Below are 22,320 nucleotides of genomic sequence, written 5' to 3'. Positions count from 1 at the left end.
CTCTCGTCCTCTCTCCTCTATCTGTCTCTCCTCTCTGCTCTTCATCTCGGCTTTTCGGCAGTCGAGCCGTTTAGATTTGTGCCGCAATTCTGCATTTCCTCCCTATACCTTAAGTTAAGGAGGGAATATTCCCCCTTCTTTTACACCTCTTGACCTTTGATCCCCAGCTTCAACATCACAACTCGTTTTGACGATCCCCCCAACGTCCCGAATATCGTGACCGTACGTCGAGTGGTTAAGATTTGTGCCCAACTGTTGACGCACGGCCGGACGCACGGACGGACGCACGCTCATGCGATTCTACAAGCTGCATCTGACTATGTCAGATAGGCTAAAAAATTATGAGTGCAGCAAACATTCTGCTGGTGTTTAAGGTTGGGGAAGCAGCATTAAAAATATGTACTACAAGATACATACATGTTACCTAGTGCCACTTCACATAGGAGCAGCAAACCAGTGTGACTAGTAGCAGATGTGCAGCAGTAGTTTGCACTTTTGGAGACCATGTCTGCAAAGTAGAGTCCTTTGCCAAACATGTAGCCAGTCTGGAAACAAAAGTTAAAGCAATCGGTGCAAGTCGCCAACAGCGAACATTTAGGCTAACACTTTTAACCATGCATATTTGAAAAGTTCACTAACAACTAATTAGTCAAGACTGTGGTTGATTTATGGAATTTACATCTTCATGTATGACAAGACAACATTTCATACTGTAAGTGATCTTGCGATACATAGCAAGGATTCTAGGTTCTTACACGATTTCTTGCAGTTTGGCTCTTGACACTGATATTCTAAAGGCACTTTTAGCTACAGTGCCTTCAGCATGTAGCATGGGCAGTAAAAAGAGAACATGCAAGTGAAACTCCACACTAATAACGCTCATAGGGTCAATGTCCCCCTGGGTACTATCGGAGGGTACCCTGGGTACGGTTCGATATATCGGAACGTACCCTGGTAACTATCTGATATGGTCAGGGTTAGGGTTACGGTTAGGGAGAAGGCGTAGGCGACTCCCTAGACTCGTTAGTGGAGTAGGCGAGGTACGGTCCGGCATATTAGATAGTACCAGGGTACGTTCCGATGTATCAAACCGTACCCAGGGTACCCTCCGATAGTACCCTGGGTGACATAGATCCTCTCGGCACTAATAACCATGAGTGCTATGTTTAACTACAGAGGGGCTTGCTCACCACAGGAGCCTCTGGCGGTGCAATCCTCAGCCCCTGGGACAGGATACCAGCGTAGTTAGTTGCTCGAGAGCCATGCCATAGCAGCTGACGATTGTGTAGCTGCTTGAATGGCTTGTAGCGCTGTGCCTCGCCTTCCCGCTTAGTCTTGAACACCTGAGCAGTATAACGACCGCAAGATGACAATAACAAGCTCCGTCTTTCATGATGTATGCATTGTTTATGGCAATACTATTAGGGATTTGCTATACGTAATGACACCTATTCATATTAGAAAAGACTGGTGTTTGTGAATATGTACAAGAAAGATGTTTAAAAGTGCCAGCTTAAAGTTCACAATGTTTTACTATAAAGACTCTTCAGAGACTAAAGACTCTTAAAGAGTCAAAAGATCATGAATCATGTGCAGCACCATAATTACCAAGGCAATCTTATCAATTAAGCGTTACAATCAACATGGTTTTTCTTTGGGTTACGACTCAATATTTGAGAATTGGAATCTGTTTATGAGAGAGAAAGAACATTAAAGTCCCGCTGTATGCCAATAAGCATACAATGCACACCTACATCAGTAATCTCCAGGTTGTATTGTGAGTGTGTTGCTGCATGCGTGTTCTTCACATAGTCCCGCACTGTGTTGAATTCCTTGGCCGTCTTATCCAAAACCTTCAATCAATTAAACAGATGCACAAACGTAAAGCCGTCAATCAAAATATGCAAAAACTCCAACACGTACGGTATATGCCTTGAAATGCTTGTGAATTATTTTAATATGATCGGCTATCAAAATAAGAATATCACTGAAGGTTCATAACTACCAAAAACATCAATAACATAATAAATCCAGATAGTACGAACAATTTGCAACCATAATGTTTGCCAAAGTCAGTAACAGCTAATAAGTCTGCTAACCTCCATTTTGCACTTGAGCTTGTCATAGTAGGCGTCAATCGGATCCTTGTCTGCCTTGCCAGAGGCTGTGCTCAGCATGCTGTATGCAATCTCAATCTCCAGAAGGTTATCCAGCATCTCACACTTCTCCTGAATTCATCATGCACGTGCAAAAAACAACTGTGATTCAAAACCACTGTACACAGGTAGTGTTCTAATGAAATCTGAGTACAATTTAATACAAATATAAAGAGAAAGACAGAATTAAGTCACCTTGATCAGCACTTCGCTGTCTAGTATAGGTGGCTTTCGCATTCCAAAGTCGTGTGGAATGAGTGTAAAGAAGCGGTTAGACGCATCTAGAAACTGTGTCGGTGAACCACCCGAAGTTTTCAGCTGCAAAACAATGTAATGTATTTTCCCATGAAAACTAGAGGAAAATCATAGAACACAATATATGTGCGCGCGTGCGCGCGTGCGCGCGTGCATTGCGTGCGTGCATGTGTGTTGTGTGTGTGTGCGCATGCGTGTGCGTGCATACGTACGTGCGTGCGTAGGTGTGTTTGTGTGTGTGTTATGCAATGATTGCATGGTTGCAATGGAAACAGGAGGGGAGGGAGTTTTGTGTGTTAAAAATGTCAATGTTGCTCAAGATCAGAGATCATATGGTTGACATAAATTTTCATGTCCCCAAAACATTGTTGCTCGAATAACCGGGTGATAATTGTATCTTGTACCTAAAATCAGAAGTAAATAATACTATTATTAGCGTACGTACTGGAACATATATAATTGAATAAGCATGAACTCGCGCATTACTTTAGGCATTAAATAACCCTCGTCCCTAATTGTTTCCCCCATTCCACCATATACAATAGGTAAGAAAAATCACAGCAAGTGACATCTCTCGGGAACATTATTATGGGGTCTGGCAGGGAATCTCGTACTACAGTCTCAGGTTTTATGACATTTAACAAGGAATTGTAAAGAAAGTGCACACACAGATTGAGTTTCTTTAATCATATTAGCTATCTGAGAAACCTTGTTTATGCTAGGTGGCAACACTGCTCAGCAGGCAACTTTGATATATAGATGTTTCATGCCACATGAAATGCTCTGCACCAATTACAATTTGCAGTATCAATAACAGTCATATAACAAATATATCTATATCAATCAAGTAGTGTGTCGTGTGTGTATTCACGTAGCATGGATATGCACGTGGTTGATCATTAGGAAGACCTTGGAAGCCACATTTGCCGAAGCCATTTTTTGATACAGCTATATAGCACTGGACATGGCGGCCACTGAGTGTAATTAACTGTCACTGCCACCGCCACTGGTGGGGGTAGACGAGCAGAATAAGTGTGAGGGGGAATATATGAGAACATTCTACATTTCATACTATAAATGAGCAGATTATATTTTAGAAACACATCAGGTTTGGGACATTTTATAACATTCCAGGACATTTAATGGTAAAGTGATCTTGCCCCTTCCAACCACCTTCATTCTACCAGGCCTTACTTGATGTCCACATCAGAGCACTTACCTCCTGAGCCTCTGTTAGAACTTTGTAAGCACTTTGAATGTGTTTCTTTGACAGCTTTCCAAGTGGCATCTTCTTCAGGTCGATTTCGAACTCCAGCATAGCCTGTTTGAGCTTTTCCACATCAAAGATGAGACGAATCAGATCCTGTACTGACTTTGGAAGCTTTGAACTTGAATTAGCACTCAGTTTTGCTATCTCCACTTTATCCTGCAAACACACTGAGGTATAATCCTTGGAGATAGGATTATATGCAGACGGACATTACTGGCTGGCAGTTAAATGTTATTTGACCGTGAAGTACGTATTACCAAGTGTTCTTGTAATTGCTCAATTATGTGTAATAAATTGCGAGGGCACATATGATAAGACAGCAGTGCCTGAACAAATTGTGAAGGACTCTATCATTTAGCTTTTTTATAGTCACTCAACTGGATACCGGTCAACTGACTGATAGTGGCAGAGGAAATTCAAAACAGACCTGCCCATAGTCCATCTCGAGTGGGTAGAACTTTTTCGGATATTTCACAAACTCTGTCTTCTGTCCCCATTGGTTGCCAGACTTCTCTTCATAGACAGCCTTGAAGTTAGCAATAGCCTCCTGCTTTGGCATCGCAGCTAACTTGTCTCCACCAATAGTTGTTCCAACACGTCCCCAAGACCGGTACACATAGAATCTATACAGACCATATAATGACGTACATGTTGGCAACACAACAACAGTTTGCTCTATTATTGCACGTGTTTAATAGAACTTTGCAGAATGTCTGGTATGTCAAAAAATTCTTATTAAATTCCTAATGTAAATAATCAAGAAGACCAATGGATTTTTTAACCTGTGGCTCTTATCCTCCTCCAAAACCTGCAGCTTGTAGTAGGAATTGGCTCCTGACACAACATCTACCAAACCAAGCACAGCCGTCAAATGGCGCCCTTTCTGTTCTACCACGTGTGCTTTATGGCTCAGACCTGAAATTAAAGGGTTCAGCATCGAGTATTGCATTATGTACCTACTAAATATATATATATATATATATCAGTACTGCCACTCAGGATATTACAAAAAAAGTATAAAATGTACCAAGAAAAAATTAAGTATCAAAATTGTCTAATAAAAAAAAGTATTAAAAAAGTATAAATGTGTATCAACCTACCATGATTTGTAGTCACTTATTAATTTATACCTTGTTACCGAATACATTGTAGCCTATGTGCAGCATGTAAACAATTGCTTCAGGAGTGATATGTGTGCTATATATGCCATGAGGAGATTTTGTCTCTTGAACCCTCAGTCTAGAATATTTCAATGCATACGTGTTTCCCCTGGCCCAAGAGGTCTGTGAGGTGGTAAATGTTTTTTGTGATGTGTTTGAGCATTTTGAGGTCCTAGCAAAGCGAGCAGCGCAGGTGCTGGCCAAGCTAGGAGGTACGGGGGCATGCTCCCCCAGGAAATTGTTTGAAAAAATGGGATTCTAACTTTCTAAGCATTCTTAAATGCATTCTAAGCTATTCTGAACACATTGTATATGTGACTCTTGAATCTCTTTTTCAAGTTGTCAAAAGTTCCGCCAGCGAGGCGGTGTTTTGGACAAATTTCTGTGTGGCGGATGAGAATTTGAGCGAGGCGGCCTGCCTCGCTCGTAATGCAGGGGAAACACTGCAATACGCATTGCTCATTTGACATTTGGTCACTGACAGCAGAGAGCTGAGAGCAAAAACACTCCACTGAACAGAGCACACATCACTCCTGCAACAAGACTAGCAAAGCACATCTTTAATCTCATTAAATACAGTGTGCCTAAATGTAAGTACAGAGTTTTGACCATCTTTGGCAAAACAAAAGTATTTAAAAGTATTTATGCATGAAAAAAGTATAAAAAGTACATTTTCTTTAAAAAAAGTATACTTTAAAAAAAGTATAAAGTGGCAGAACTGATATATATATATATGTATGTATATGGCTCACTTCAGAGATATCACCCTATGCAAAGAGAGTGATGCCTGTTTTCAAAAGGATAACACACCACAAGAAAAGTAATAGACAAGCTGTATAATTAACTGTCACATATCCATGTATTTTTTCACCACTAACCACAGCTAAGCACAAGATTAATCTAACGGTCAGTGAGGCTCATAGGGTCCATGTCTCCCTGGGTACTGCCGGAACGTACCCTGGTACTATCTAATATGGTTATAGGGTTAGGGTTAGGGTTAGGGAGTAGGCGTACGTAGGCAACTCCCTAGACTCATTAGTGGAGTAGGCGAGGTACGGTCCGGCATATTAGATAGTACCAGGGTACGTTCCGGCAGTACCCAGGTAGACATAGACCCTGGCAGCGTCAGTAGAACCTACCTGAATCCGGGTCTACTGCAGCCCCACCTTTGATTTTCATCTTGATTGTCTCTGGCATGGATTTAGTCCATATACGATCTGCAAGGAAAATTAATACAGAATTTTAATAACATCAATTTAGTTACAAATAGATAACCAGATTTATAAATGTAGAGAAATGGATAAATAGAGCCTCTCTTTTAAAGCCCTTTCATAATGTGCATACTTAATTGTTTTAAAGATCAGCTATTAAAGCCAGGATTTCGAATGCATTAATTGCCAAAAAATGCAAAGTGCAGAAAAATATAGCAAAATGTAGTCTTATCTAATAGCAGATATGTTACTGATTACACCAACTTGAAAAACACTTAAGCCTTTATGCTGCTATAGCATCGACAATTAGAACTGAACACGCCGTAACACTATGGCATATTTGATTATAGCGACAATTAATTTACAAATGGCGCCTTCAAAACAAGTGCACATAAAGTTCACCAAACTCGAACAAAAGGGAATCTGATTCAGTGTAGTTGACTCCGCTTCTATTTTTGAATTGGCCGATATCTCCTGCTATCGCGAGATAGTCCGAGATTCGCAATATATGGCGGCGGAAATCGAAACGAATAATCGAAATTCAAATCGTGCATGTTTTGGTGAATATAGCTAAGTACGAAGGTTCCAAGACATTATATCGTTACTTTAGACAGTTTATGTTACTCAAGCAATAACGGTAAGTATCGTAAAATTGGGGAACACACGAAGCTGGTTGGAAACTATTTTCGAAATAATTGATTTGAGTTTAGAAAATCCTTTATATCCATACACAGAGGGCAGCACCATGACAATTATTGGCAATCATGTAAAAAGTATGTGCATGCGTGTCATGCTTGTGCACCAGATATTGTATCTCACACTTCCATATATGCTTAGTAATCAATTATTTAACACTTGTCTCACAAATTTAGTACAAACATAACATTTGCAGATAATGTATGTTCTAGATTTTCATAATTTTATGGACCAAGATAGGTTTCAAGATTGCAAAGCTATGATAACTCATCTAAAACATGTATAGCATGGAACATGCAATCTCCTGATGCAATTAAACTCAAGAAACTATAAAAAATAGCACCATACGATGAACAAACTATATAAACTAATGTAAATTTTATTGATTTCTAAATAGTAAATGTATACAGATGGTTTACTGGCCTGCCAAACTCCTGATTTTATTATAAAGTAAGAGTACTACTCCTAAGTACAAGTGAGCAATTCTAAATTATTTATGACTAACATGGTCAATCACCAACCTATAATAATCTCATATTGCAATGATAAAATCCTGAATATATAGATATCATGTAAAAACAACTAACAGAACATATAATAAAACATATATACGCCAAATATATAATGCACACATAACCAATAAGGAAAATATTCCATTAAAAAATTTAAAAATCATGCACTTTTTGTCAAATGCTAATATAATGGTTTATAAAAATGAGAATTTCCATTCAAATGTTTTTGTTTCACATTCAGGAGTTCACCATATTTAAAATGCCTTCTCAAAAAAATTGTGAAAATACATTATTTTAAGGTTTTATATTGCACGTTCCTAAATATTCATGATGTAGATCGAGCTTCCTCAAAATCTATTATATGCCCATTTCCGAAGCATTACCACAACAATATAGTAATCAAGTTTGATGGAACATAAATTTGTTATACACTTATTTTCAAAGCTAAAATTCATGAAAAGTGCAGTTAGTTGTTTAGTTGTATTTTTACAATGAACTATATCAAAACAATTCCACAGATTCTGTGAGAAGGCATTTTTAGTGGAATATCACATATTAAACAACCACAAATTAGATATATATCCCTCGCCGATTCGCCCATACACCTATTTTTTTAGAAAGAAAATTGCCAAGAACTACCTTAAGCTAGTAATATATACGGGTTATATATAGAGATATCTCTATATATATATATATATAGATATATAGATATCTAACTACTGCAGCAATAACTTTATTAGATGTGCAGCAAAGTGAAGAGTTACTTTCTCCCCATTTTACAAGTATTGGCTTTAGTCTGAATCACTTCCGTCGACCTGTTCAGGGGAAGAGCTTACATCTTGTGGGACCCCCTCCTCCCGTTCTGAGGATGACGACCTACCGTCCCGTACTGCTTTCTTTTCCTTAGCTCCAGACTTCCCCTCTGCGGCACTGGCTTGCTCCTTAGACACTAGAGTCTCTGGCTACAAGTGCATAAATTTTCAATCAATTTTAAAAATTCAATACGCAGTACAAAATACAATATACTGCTACATATACACTCATAAACATAAAGGCCAGATGCTTGTAGCTGCCAAATGCATTTCCTCAGTGTCACTATTACTCAGGCGACTGTTACCTCAGGACCCCATGGTGCAATCTTGTACTGCTTGATGGCACTGACAAGGTCGCCTTTCAGCTTGCAGTCATCAACAAAGTCCTCCGACACAACAGTGATGTTCGCCTCCTTTGCCTCAGCAACTTTCTTTATCATCTTATCAACATCGTCTGCAAAATTTCAGGGTGAAATACTTTTGGCACTGTTCAACAAAGCTTGAGATTGATTGGTACACGGTAGCCAGAAACAATACATGCCACTGGTTAAGTACGATTTTTCATTTAAAGAACATTGTGTTACCACTAAATCTATTGATGCTATACGTTATAAATGGGACAATGAACAGAAATTGCTTCTATTGCACACTTCATTACATAGCGATGCTACGGGGGGAGTTAAATCAACTTGTCACAAAGGATCACGCCATAATAATCATAAATACATAAAAGAATTAGCAAATGTATCATGTTTGTTAACCTTAAAGGTAATACTACACCGACTGTAGTTGCTACATACACGCTGAATACTCCTGACGATTGTTTAACTCAGGTATACGCTGGCAAGAGGAATCGCAGAACTGTCAATGTATTGTATAAATATATGCAAATGCTTTGGTACAACTAACAATTACCTTTAGCACTGATACAAGCAGTCACAGACGAATCGATCTGAGTGACAACCTTGCCTCCCAGGTAGTCTATGCTCTTAGACAAAACGTCCTTCGTCTTTGTCATATTCTTACCAATCTTAGTTAATAACACACAAGAGAACCTCTGCCATTATACATTGTAATGTATTTGTGAAAGTCTGATAGATGAGCTCGAGTTACTCTATGCATAATTTTATTCAGGATAAGTTAGTTTACCACATGAAACTGTCAACAAAACAATGAAAAGTTCTCAATGAACACAATGGAAGCTTTCAAAAACAACAAGCCAATCTTTGTCAATATTTAGAATTTATAAATGCTTACCAGAACAAACTTCATGTTCTTTAGTGGTTTTCCGTGTGATACTGCTGGGTTACTCGAGAAGACACGCTCAGTTATCACGCACTTGTACTTCTCCCTATAAATTCATGTGCATATTGTCAAGCAAATATCACCCCCAAGCCCAGGAATGACTGCTTTTTGCAATATAACACCATCTATACAAAGAAAACACTTGATCTGAGAAGGATGCAGACAGTACTGCTGGTAGTGAATTCATGAGTGTGGTCATTAACAATGCGATGATATGGAAAAACGGTTTCACTCACAGAACTGGTATCTCAGCCAACTCCTCAGGGATCTTGAATGTTTTGCGCTTAGGTTTTTTCGTTGTGTACATGCATTTTGTCCAACCAGACACATTGCCACTACAATGGTACCCATCTCCTCTAAAACAAACCAAGACATATGCATATCAAACTACAGACTGTAAAGCAATACCCTGGGGCCCGTTGTCAGAAAAATCATAAATAGAACTTTATGACCATCATAAGACTAAAATGTCACGACTTTTGCATGACACTTCCCTTCAAAAGTTATTTTAAATTTATAATGTCATAATTACTTATGATCTTTCTGAAAAATCGGCTCTTGGTTAACTATCAGGATACAATCCCAAAAGATGGAGCGCTAATCGAAACAGCACCGGTTTGGAGTGTACATCTGTGTATGGTGCTCTGCTATGTTAAGCGTATGAACAAATGACACTCTTTATATTCAGCCATACCAATCACACAAGATAACGGATCAAGATACACTTATTTAATATAGGTTTAAGGAATAGTTTTGACTCGCCAGAAATGCACAGGTGAAACATGGTGCATTAGACCGATGAACCACATAAGAATAAAGCTGGACCACTGCTTCAGACTGCGGACATATCGGTCATCTATACAGGCATATACAGCAGGGTAAAAAATACACGGGAGCGATGAGCGATTCGCTCTTCAAACCTCCTAAATCGCTCCCGTGAGGCTCAAAATAGCTCCCGTAAAATTTTTGACGACAGCTATTTTTTCCACAGACTTGAAAAAGAGCTCCCGTGAAAAAAAAGTTAATTTTTCCCTGGCATACAGGTGTACTTACGCCACAACCAGCTGTCCATCCTCGCACTCTGGGCAACGCTTCAACGCACCAAACACCATGCAGTCGGCGAGCCGATCCAGAACCTTGCTCTCACCGGAGGGCAGATCCTGCTTATTGTACTCTAGGAGCTCACGGCGGTGCTTCGTCGGGAACGTCTTTAGCTTGTCAATCATCTTCCATATCTTCTCACTCTGCTCCTGCATAGAACACAGCATTTGCGGTTGTTGAGGATACATCCCACATTTCACACCTTAATCTTAGTTGGCTTCAGATTGATGCAACTGAAAAATGTGAGGAATCACAATGGCTTAATTGTATAACGGCAGGGAACAAATTCTAATATAGAGTTGCCGACTTGAAAATGACTATGCCATACGAGTTAATCACAACAATATGTCGATAAACAAGAAGGTACATCCTCATTCTTTCATTCCTAAACATATTGCTATTTTGATATCAAGCTGGCAGCTTGATAAGTTCATATATTCGGATTTGCTACAAATAAATGATTAAATTTTCAAGCAATTGCCTTCAGCCGCTTTTGCTCAGCATTATCTTCCTTCTTTGGGGCTTCCTGCACGTTTTCCTTTTTCGGCTTCTTTCTTTTGCCTTCGCCTGTTCCAACCTTTTCCCGCACTAACTTCTGGTCATCCGGTTTTAGCTTCCCAAAGCCATTCAAGCTGTTATAATTTACAACACAAATGTCCGAAATTAGAATGATAGAAAAATACCAGTGCAGCATATTCACAACATTAACGGCTTGACTGTTAGCAAACAATGTATGAACCATGTACATAATTTGAATCACTTGTCAACAGAAATGTTAGAGACCATTCAGGGAACAATTAACCTGAATCGATTATATCTTGATTCCACACACATGCACGCACGCACGCACGCACGCACGCACGCACGCACGCACAAACACATGCATGCAACAACATAAAAACACATGGTACCTCCCGCTTTACCAGAATAGAGCAGATATTCATAGTAAAGAATTTTAATGGTTGCACAAGATAGTTGACTTTGTATATTAATTACTCCATCACTAGAGAACACCTCATCCTATCATAACATCGATAAGCTCCAATATAGAGTACTTACTCATCAGCTAAATAAGTGAAACCTAAGTTTCCAGCTTCATCCGCAAAACAGGTGACATGATACCACTTATCCTGAGGCTGTCCACGGAACCCTATCTCCTTTCTTGAGATTCTTACCACACCCTGAAAATGTAAGCAATAGCATGACACTAGAAAATTATTACGGAATCAATAAACACACCAAAATCACAGAGGTGCATGACTGCCAACCTTTCCTTCAAACCATAACAACCACAGTGATTTTCCTACCCTTTCCATTAGTGGTGCAACAATTAATCTCAATATAATGTCCATGATAGGATTCTCTATACAGCTTTACCACGATATGCCAAAGTTAACTTAACCGTCATCTCACTACCATTGCCAATTAGTCAAAATTATAGCCAGAGGCACCATGCATGTTTTCATGTGATAAAAGAAGAATACCAATTTGTCAACGCCATAATCACTGTCTAATTTAGTAATTATTAGGTGGTATAATTTTAAAATAAAGCAACGTTTTCCAAAAGTCAAGCACACCACACGTCTGCACGATTACTGTATTCAGATCCATGAATGGTTATACTTATAGTTGTACATTTTGGCCAAAATGGATTATACATTGCATATTGCAATGGTTTTATAACTGTATCACGTGTGACATAAGTGATACTGGTGTTACACTTAACACATGGGGGGGGGGCTATAGTATTGTGGCACAAATATATCTCGACTAGACATTTCATTGCAGATCAAATTACATATAAGCTGCTTTTCACACGAGACTCCCTATTTATGATATTCGGTATTTGCGAGATACCGAATCTGAGACAAATACGGGACCGAGCGATTTGCGAGAATGCGAGAGAGCGAAAATGCCGTATTTGCAAGCTGCGAGCTGCTTTAGTACATTGAAAAAAAAAAAATGCGTCCAAGCGAACAATGGGAAATAAACAATGCAATGCGCACCAACTGCTGATAAAATACGTAGACTGATCCGCGCTCAACAGTTCCACTCGCGTTACACTGGTACTGTCGAGCGCGGACCAGTCTATAAAATACGCGGCTTCAGAAATACGGTATTTAGCGTTCACACGAGAGAAATACGCGGTCCAAGAGATTCGGAATTTCTCAAGCACGGCAAATAATTCGGCATCTGGGAAGCCGCGTAATTCAACCGAATCTATTTAAATTCCGTATTTCTTGGACCGTGCATTTTGCCTCGTGTCAACGTTAAATACCGAATTTCTTGCTACGTGTGAACGCGGCTATAGACATTGCCTGCTGTAACATGCTGGAGCCACAGTATTATAAATCCCCCCCTCATTACATAACTGTGTGTCAACTTTTAGTACATTGGCATTTGAATCAATGAATTCTTGAAAAGACAGGTATTAACATGGTTAGAAATCGAATCAGTTACTTCAAGTATGGTTGGAGATCATTTGCCATTACGAATACCATGATAGTCAGAATGAGATATAGGTAATAAAGCCAGTATGCTATTAGCAAGTCTAACAGGATAATACAAAACGAGACCAGAGAAGATAAAGAAAATAGAGAACAGTGATACACGTGCCTTCTCAATCTTATCGTCACAGCCTCTACATTTAGCCCGGCTCGATGCGGCATACTCCACGGAAAAATCATCCTTTGGTGTTGCTGCTGCCTGCTCCTCATTTCCTTCACCGCCACCTAGTAATACAATGCAAACTGAAGCAGTCCGCTACACGACCATAAGCCAGTGCTGCCACTCAGGATATTACAAAAAAGTATAAAATCTGTCCAGAAAAAAGTATCGAAATTGCCTAAAAAAAGTGTAAAAAAAGTATAAATTTGTATCAACCTACCATGATTTGTACCTTATACTATGATCTACCTTATACCTTATTACCGAATATATTATAGCTTATGTGCAGCATGTAAACAAGCTTCAGGAATGATGTGTGCAATGTCATGTGGAGTTGTCTCTTGAACTCTCAGTTTGGAATATTTCAATGCAGTGTTTCCCTTGGCCAGAACGGTCTGTAAGGCGGTAAATTTGTGTGTGATGTGTTTGTGCGTTGCGAGGTCCTAGCACAGTGAGCAGTGCATGTGCCTGGCCACCAGCTAGGGGGGTCCAGGAAAAAATTTTGGAAAAATTGTGCAATTTGGTGCATTCTAAGCTATTCTGGACACATTGTATGAGACTCTTGAATCTCTTTTTCAAGTTATCAAAAGTTTCGTCAGCGAGGCGGTGTTTTGAACAAATTTCTGTGTGGCGGCTGAGAATTTGAGCGAGGCGGCCCCCCTCGCTCGTGTCAATGCAGAGCTGTCATTTGGTCACTGACAGCAGAGAGCTGAGAGCAAAAACACTCCACTAAACAGAGCACACATCACTCCTGTAACACTAACAAGCTAGCTACTAGCAAAACACATCTTTAATCTCATCAAATACCGTGTACCTCAATGTAAGTCCGAAGAGTTTTGACCATCTTTGGCAAAAAAAAGTATTTAAAAGTATTTATGCATGAAAAAAGTATGGAAAAAGTATAAAAAGTATATTTTCTTAAAAAAAAGTATAAAGTGGCAGCACTGATAAGCACACAGAACAAGCAGTTGCCCATGAGCAATTAAATAGGGAAGGTTTAACAAAACAATACGTTACCTGAAATCTTATCCTTGATCTTTTGTTGATCATCCCAACGCAAGGAATCATAATGAGCAATGTCAGTATGAACACCAACTTTTGCTCTTTCCCAGAAACAGCCAAAGTGGTACCAGTTTGGTATCTGAGGAAAGAAGAATATATATTTAGCAGGGCATGTTTTAATACTATACAACATTTTTGTTAATTGACAGCTAGTAGTATTGTATTAGATTTTATAAATAATTTTTATTCATGAAGATTAAATTGTCTTTATTGAAATTGTAATATCTGATCATGTGCGTTACGCTTTGGTGACGCTCATTATAGTTTTACAAGAAAGCACAGGAAAGATTTGACGTATTTATGTACGTAGTAAAATTTATTTCATACCTTCCCATCAAAATGCGGCGACTGTCGTAGTGGCAAACATGTAAAAGAAAAAAAATCAACTCACACGATGTGATTTTTATAGTGTTCATGCAACCGTCAATTCCAGTTTTTAATGTATAAAATTTCTAGGTGTGGCGTGCAGCAGTGCATGTAGCCCAACTCGTCATTACTCTCAGAGTATTGTGGTGTATGGACAACCATTTCTATTTTTAGCCTGGTTACAACCATGAATGAGTTCTAATAGGATCAGTACATGGAATTTTTGCCCCACCCACAGTACAGCTGCTGCATGGTACTGTAGGTTTGCTACGCTGTCATGCAAGCTGAGTGGCTGGGTGCCCGACTTGGCATGCACTTACATAGGATAGATACCTACAATGCCTGTATAATCACTTTCGTAAACAGTAATTGCACGTGCCAAATGCAGTGCTTTGCAATTCAAGTTTTGGTCATGGTGTGCTTTCTACCAGTCATCCCCATCTAGAATGATCTCAATTTCAATTATTAAGAGTGCATGTGTTTATTACGTTGTATAACAAGTATATAGTTTGATTGGTTATTCAACCTTTTCTTTACAAATGCATGCTGCACTGCACTGACTCGATCGCCTATATCCGGATGGTGACTGGATGTGTAACTGTAATTAGCACTCACCACGAAAAGTAATATATATACGAAATAAAATGGTGTAAACCTAGTAATATATATACGAAATAAAATGGTGTAAAACTGTCTTATTTGGTGATACTGGGAACCAGTCTTAGCTAGGATTGAGAAAGTGGGAGTCTCAAATGACTACAACATTTGTGTTTTAGCAAAGCACAAGGGTCCAGAAACAGTGCTCAATTTTAAACAGTCCGTCCGGTCCGTCGTGACACTGGATTTCTCTCGGCAACTACAAATTGCTTCCGTGCGTTGTCCGATGTCCAATCTCTACAATTAATTTTAAAATTTTTTTAATTTTTAACTTTTTAAATTTTCAATTTACTCATCTGCTGACTTGACACATTGTTAATGTAAATGCTTATAATATAAATTTCATGCCACTTTTAATACTATTATTAATACATCTCATGATCCCAGCATCATTACCACACTTACCAAATACTTTCCATTCTCTTCATATCAATCAGCTAAACAATGCGCAAATGCCATATTCTCTGTTACTGCAATACGTACAAAAATGAACATGGCGTGTGCGTCGGCGTATGCCACAGGCACTTGGAAATATCAATTAAAACAAAAGTGCCGCGGAGCCGACAGCCTCATCTAACGCTACTCCGTCTGACTCTGTGCGTGGAGTGGTGGCATTCGAAAGAGTAAACCCCTGTTAGTCCCAAATTTTCACATACACGCCGAACAGTGGAAGACAGGGATGCGTATCAGGAACCGTTTCTCAATAGGAATATGTTCGTTGGATCTTATGCAAAGCTTGCCACGCCAGATGGCGTAGCTTTAAGTGGTCTTCAGCATTAAAAATGCCGAAAGCTCCAGTCCTACTAGTACTAAACGAACTATTTTGCAAGACAGAATAGGTAAGCCACCATCCATTTACCTACGCAAGCCGAAAGCCTGAAATAGAAGCTGCCACCTTTACTAGATTAACGCAGGCCAAAAACTACACTAGTACCACCACACACTGCGACTTGGCCACTGCAGCTGCATATGTCATGTAACACACTTCGAATTACAGAATGCCATAGAAATTATACGAATTTAAAGGAGCACAAACCTTCTTCAAACCAAATAATTAGCTTTTAAATTTCACTGTACATTTAGCCTCATACATCCACGCATTTCATAGATTCTACTAGCAAACCCGGCCTAGTCAAATTTTCTAATCAGTAAAAAAGAGAAATCCATTTTAACCCAGCCTCTGAGGCGTCAAAAGATTAATCCGACATTTTCACTCTCCGCATGTCAGCAAAATATACATTTCATGTCTTTTCAATTAAATGCCATTAAAAAAATGCTAGTCACCGCTGAAACAAAAAAGTTTTCCACTCGCCTCCATCAGACCATGTCCTCAAGAAAATGTTCAAAAATCTAGCCTTAGCGCCATTGACTTTGCACCTGTGACTCCAATTTCGCGCACAGTGATGCCTTTTCCTACCATTATGCTGTACACCGACTATCACGGAAGCCTAGTCGAGCTGTTTTCAATTTGTGCCGCAATTCCTGCCATTTCCTCGCTTACCTTTAAGTTAAGAAGGAATGCTTCCCCCCTTCATTCTACACCGCTTGACCTTGACCCCCAGCTTTCACATCCCAACTCGTTTTGACGATCCCCACCGACGTCCCGAATATCTCTGACCGTACGTCAAGCCGGTTAAAGCATTTTATCCCCAGACTGGTTGCCACGCACGACAGACGATTCACGCCCACGCACCTCATGCCCGATTCTACAGCGCATCTGACATGTCAGATGACGCCTACAAAAAGAAGTAAATAAACACGAAACTGTATTTACTACCAAATTCTTAAGTTTTCTTTCACTACTCTATTTCGCCTATTATTGCAAAGATAATCCCCTATGTAAAGGCTGAGCTCAAACGCCCATCTGCAAACACACCAAGTTACACCGCACGCACCCCTGGCACAAACAACCGTGAATCAAATAAGAGAGCAGTAGGAAAGCGTACGTCGATCCAAAATTTGCTCGACGCTCGCCTCATATTCACACCTTCACAGCCCCACAAATACAACAAACAAACAGCCTCCAATACTTCGCTATCTATGTGTAGCTAACTGTTCACTGTTCCAAAACTATAACTCTGTCCTTTGTATAAATATACTCCCGCCAGAGATATCTCGTGAAATCCTGCAGGAAATGCTCTCTCCGTGAAAATGTAAACGGGACGAGAGGTCTGTTTATACACGAGTAATGGGGCGCATTGCATGCCGGGATGAGCTGCTCCCTGCCTCCGAGCTCCGTTTCGAGGCCCGCCAAGCCAAGCATAATGCGCGCGGGCATGACGTCACACACACGACTACAGTGATTGGACGAAAGATCGAGAAGCGCCGTTAGGGATTTTCGGATGATACGTCCCGTTTACATTTTCACGAAGAGAACATTTCCTGCAGGATTCACGAAATATCTCTGGCGGCAGTAGGTATAAGAAGAAAAGACAGAGTTATAATTCAAACAGGTGAACATTTAGCTACACATAGATACTAAGATGGAGGCTGTTGGTTATGTGTTTGTTCTGTGATCGTGTGAAATGAAGCGAGAGTCGAGCGAATTTTGTAATCACGCTTTCCTACCTGCTCTCTTATTCATGTTGTTTGTGCACGGGGCGTGCTAGATACAATAATGTAACCCAACACAAGAGTGGGGTTACAACGCGAGCCTATTCTTTTCTTTGGAGGAGCCCCCGAGTGATTCACTCAGGGCGGTTTTATGGTGCGTTTTTCGAGACTAGAACTTCCAAACTGGGTTTATTCTAAACACGAACCTTTCTCCGCTATCCTGGGACTTATTATGTATCACAATACTCTGTATTAAACTAATATGACCTGTTACAAAATTTCGAAGCGACGAGCGGCGATATTTCGAGCGCCATTTCTGGTGACCTGTGATGCTGGCTTTCCCAATGTGCATAGCGATCTGCAAACTTCGGTCAGCTTTAGCAGAGCGCTGCGAGCCCTCCGATTGGTCGGTGAAGGATACGCGCCACATCCACGTGCTATTTCTTAGGCATCCCGTGATGCATCAGCTCTTTAAACCGAAGTTTGCCGATCGCTATGTTCTTTCGGTCTGACCTGAAGTGTGAAAGCGCCTATAGCATTGCCTGCTGTAAGCATGCTGGAGAGCCATCAAGTAATAATAAATCCCCCCTAATAGTACAATAACTGTGATGTCAACTTTTAGTACATTGGCCATTTGTAAAAAAAATAATCAATGAATTCTTGGAATAAGACAGGTATTTAACAATGATTAGATAATCGAATCAGTTAGCTTCAAGTATGTTGGAGCGATCAACTAGCTTGCCAATTACGAAAACCCTAATTGAGTCAGAATTGAAATATAGGTAACGAAGCCATGGTAATGCCATACAAGTTCTAACAAGGAATAAGACAAGAACGCAGACGCCAGCAGATCGATAAAGAAAAACTGGAGAGGAATCAGTGATAGCACGTAGCACCTTCTCACATATCTTAACGTCACAGGGCCTCTACATTTAGGCCACCGGGCTCGATGGGCGCGTCATACTCTCCAGATACGCGAAAAATCATCCTTAGAGTGTGTGCTGCGGACCTTGCTCCGTGACATATTCCTTGCCAGCCGCCACCTAGTTAATACATAAGGCACAAACTGAAGCAGGCGCTACCAGCATCGGCGACCATAAGCCAGTGCTGCCACTTCAGGACCATACAAGAAAAGTTAATACAAAATCTGTCCAGAAAACAAGTATCGAAATTGCCTAAAAAAAAGTATAAAGATTCGTATCAACCTACCATGATTTTGTACTTGACACTATGATCCTACCTTACACGCCGCTTATTACCGAATGTACGTATCTGTAGCTATGATGACAGCAGTAAAAACAAGCCTCAGGGAATGATGTATGCAAATGATCAGATGATGGAAAGTTGTCCTCATGAAACATCTTCCACGTGTTGGAAATATTCAATGCAGTGTTCCGCTTGGCCAGAACACGGTCTTGTAAGGCCGGTAAATACTCTGTGTGTGAATGTGTTTGTGCGTTGCGAGGAGTCCTACGCACAGTGGAGCAGTGCATGGTGGCCTGGCAGCCAGCCTAAGGGGGTCCAGAAAAAATTTTGGACAAAACTGTGCAATTTGGGTGCAATTTCTAACCATCTGGCACACATTGTATGAAGACTCTTGAATCCTTTTTCAGTTGATACGAAAAGTTTGCGCGTATTCAGCGAGGGGGTGTGTTATGAAGCAAATTGTCTGGTGATGCCGGCTGAGAATATTGAGCGACAGGCGTGCCCCCGACCTTCGCTCAAAGTCGTCATACTGCCAGAAGACTGTCATTATGGTCGAGCTGACAGCAGTAGAGCTGAGTAGCGAAAAACACCTCCCCACTAATAACAGAAGCACACGATCATCTCCAGCGTGTAACCACAACTATACAAGCTAGCTTACTAGCCAACAACACAATCGCTTATAATCTCCATCAATATACCCGGTGTACCTCAATGTAAGTCGCGAAGAGTTGACCATAAAACTTTGGCAAAAAAAGTATTTATAAAAGTATTTAATGCGAATGAATAAAAGATAGTGGGGGAGAGAGGAGGTGATAGGAGGGTGAGAAGGGTGGATTAGGTTTGTCGTTCGAAAAAAAGGGTATAAGAAGTGGCAGCACTGAGTAAGGCGACATCAGGAAACAAGCAGGTGGCCCATGGAGGCAATAAAGTAGGGGAAGGGTGTAGAGGCAAACAGATGATATCGGTGTACCGGTGAGAAGTCTATCCTTGATCTTTTGTTGATGCATGGCCGCAGACGCGAAGAATCAGTGAATGAGGCATGTCAGTAGGAACGACGGCGGGGAAGCGTTTGCCTGTGTCCCCATGATAACAGGCGCGAAAAGAGTGGTAGCGTCGAAGTGTGTGGTATTGAGGAAAGAAAGAATATATATTGTAGCAGGGCAATCGTTCTGAATACCACCTTATCTTCCGATCATCAAAGATGATTGCTTAATGCTAGACTAGCTAGTTAGTATTGTATTAGATTTATAAATTAAATTTTATTTCATAGAAGATTCGAAATTGTCTTTTATTGAAGAATTTGTAATATCTGAATCAATGACTCACACCCGCCTGTTCCATCGCTCTTTGGTTGACTCGCTCCATTTAGTTTACAAGAAAGCACAGGAAAGATTTGACGTGTATTTATGCACGTAGTAAATTTATTTCTAGCTCGCTTCCCCATCGCAGATAATTGCGGCGATCTATGAGTCGTAGTGGCAAACATTAAAAAGGAAGAAAAAAATCACTCACACCCGATGTGATATTTTAATAAGTGTGTCATCGCGGGCATCGCAAGACCGTCAATTCCAGTTTTAATGTAGTAATTTCTAGTGTGGCCGTGACAGGCAGTGCATTGTAGCCCCAACTCGTACCACTACTTCGCATTTCGCTCTCTAGTAACATAATGTGTGGTGTACTGACAATACACATTTCTATTTTAGCCTGTTTACAGACCATGAATGAGTTCTAATAGGATCAGTTAAACATTAAAAAAGAGGAAATTTTTGGCCCCAGCCCACAGTAACAGCCGTTGCTGCAAATGCAGTACTGTTAGGGTGGATTTTGCTACACGACTGTCAATGCAAGCCGAGGTCGCGTGGGTGCTCCGACTTGGCATGCATCTTACATAGGACTAGAATACCTAGCGAAATGCACTGTAGAGATGCACTATGGTGCGTAACAGAATTGCACGTGCCAAATGCAGTGCTTTGGCAATGTCAGTTTTGGTCAGGTGTGCTTCTACCAGTCATCCCCATCTAGAAGATCCAATTTCAATTATTAAGAGTGCATGTGTTGATTACGTTGTATAACAAGTATATAGTTGCTGATGTGGGGCGCTATTCACTCCTTTTCTTGGTACAAATAGTCATGGAGACTGAGGCACTGCACTAAGAGACTGTCGGATCGAGCACTATAATCCGGATATGAGCTGGATGTGTAACTGTAAATTAGCACTCACCAGCTTACGAAAAAGTGAGAAGATATAGGGGGCGAAATAAATGGTAGTATAACCTATGCGGACAGGTAAGAAAGTATACGAATAAAAGGTGTAAAACTGTCCCTTATTTGGTGATAAGGTAGCTGGCAACGAGCCTAGTCGTACTATATTGGAGGAAAAGGTGGGAGTCTCTAAATAGAACTACAACATTTTGTAGTGTTAAGCAAAGCACAAGGGTCCATGAAACAGAGCTCAATTTTAACACGTCGTCCGGTCGTCCGCTGACCGCTGACTAGGACCATTTCTCTCGGCAACGCTTACAATTGCTTCCCGATGGTTGTCTGCGAATGTCCGAACCGCCTCTAAATTAATTTTAAAAATTTTTTTTAATTGTTAATTATTTTAATTTCAATTTTATCTCATCTGTGACTTCACGACAGTGTTTAAGAGGTAATGTTATGAAATAAAATTCATTAGCAACTTTTAATTACTATCATTAATAAATCATCGAGTGACCCAGCATCATTTACCACATTAGCCAATATTTTATTCTCTTCATATAATCTAAGTGAAACAATGCGAATCCGCCATGACATATAGGTCTGCTGTTCACTAGCAAATACGGACAAAAATGAAAGCGATCGCTGGTCGGAGCGTAAATGCACAGGCACTTGGAAGATCAATAAAGACATTCTAGTGCCGCGGAGCGACAGCGCTCCATCTAGACACGTCTCACTGGCGGTGTACTCTGTGGTCGGACGTGGTGGGATTCTTAGTAAAGCCTGTTAGATCACCCAAAGTGTGTATCACAATACACGCCGAGAACAGTGGAAGAGCACAGCGGAGCTGTATCAGAACCTTTCTCAAGCGGAAATATGTTCGTATGGGATCCGTTAGAAAGATGACGCCCGACGAGGAGGCCGCGTGACGTTTTAAGTGCTTCGATTAACAGAATGGAAGCTCGCTCAGATCCGTACGTAGTAAACAAACTATCTTGTCAAGACACGAATCAGGTAAGCACACAATACCATTATACTTCTGACATGTATACATACAGAGCAGAAAGATGCTGTTGGACAAAATACAAGCATACTACGCAAAATGCCCGTCAAAAGCTGAACATAAGAAGCT

At 40.4% G+C, this 22,320-nt stretch overlaps 1 protein-coding gene across 1 annotated transcript in view; it reads right to left on the bottom strand.

Moving 5' to 3' along the window:
* LOC106808775 (poly [ADP-ribose] polymerase 1-like) overlaps positions 1 to 22,320 on the bottom strand; it is a 32,428-nt gene that overhangs the window by 9,051 nt on the left and 1,057 nt on the right. Inside the window, exons 2-21 of the mRNA XM_014811623.1 lie at positions 14,535 to 14,555; positions 14,163 to 14,286; positions 13,095 to 13,210; positions 11,538 to 11,659; positions 10,960 to 11,110; positions 10,431 to 10,627; positions 9,614 to 9,733; positions 9,330 to 9,423; positions 8,988 to 9,102; positions 8,378 to 8,526; positions 8,141 to 8,222; positions 5,981 to 6,058; positions 4,464 to 4,596; positions 4,109 to 4,304; positions 3,631 to 3,837; positions 2,352 to 2,474; positions 2,100 to 2,228; positions 1,755 to 1,853; positions 1,191 to 1,343; positions 418 to 545 (exon numbers count right to left, since the gene is read on the bottom strand). Of these exons, the coding sequence (XP_014667109.1) occupies positions 418 to 545; positions 1,191 to 1,343; positions 1,755 to 1,853; positions 2,100 to 2,228; positions 2,352 to 2,474; positions 3,631 to 3,837; positions 4,109 to 4,304; positions 4,464 to 4,596; positions 5,981 to 6,058; positions 8,141 to 8,222; positions 8,378 to 8,526; positions 8,988 to 9,102; positions 9,330 to 9,423; positions 9,614 to 9,733; positions 10,431 to 10,627; positions 10,960 to 11,110; positions 11,538 to 11,659; positions 13,095 to 13,210; positions 14,163 to 14,286; positions 14,535 to 14,555 (2,537 nt within the window). The remainder of the gene's footprint in view (positions 1 to 417; positions 546 to 1,190; positions 1,344 to 1,754; positions 1,854 to 2,099; positions 2,229 to 2,351; positions 2,475 to 3,630; positions 3,838 to 4,108; positions 4,305 to 4,463; positions 4,597 to 5,980; positions 6,059 to 8,140; positions 8,223 to 8,377; positions 8,527 to 8,987; positions 9,103 to 9,329; positions 9,424 to 9,613; positions 9,734 to 10,430; positions 10,628 to 10,959; positions 11,111 to 11,537; positions 11,660 to 13,094; positions 13,211 to 14,162; positions 14,287 to 14,534; positions 14,556 to 22,320) is intronic.

Source organism: Priapulus caudatus, unplaced genomic scaffold (genome assembly GCF_000485595.1).
Source record: "Priapulus caudatus unplaced genomic scaffold, Priapulus_caudatus-5.0.1 Scaffold303, whole genome shotgun sequence".
Classification (NCBI taxonomy): Eukaryota; Metazoa; Priapulida; class Priapulimorpha; order Priapulimorphida; family Priapulidae; genus Priapulus; species Priapulus caudatus.
This window is presented reverse-complemented; position numbering and strand designations above follow the sequence as displayed.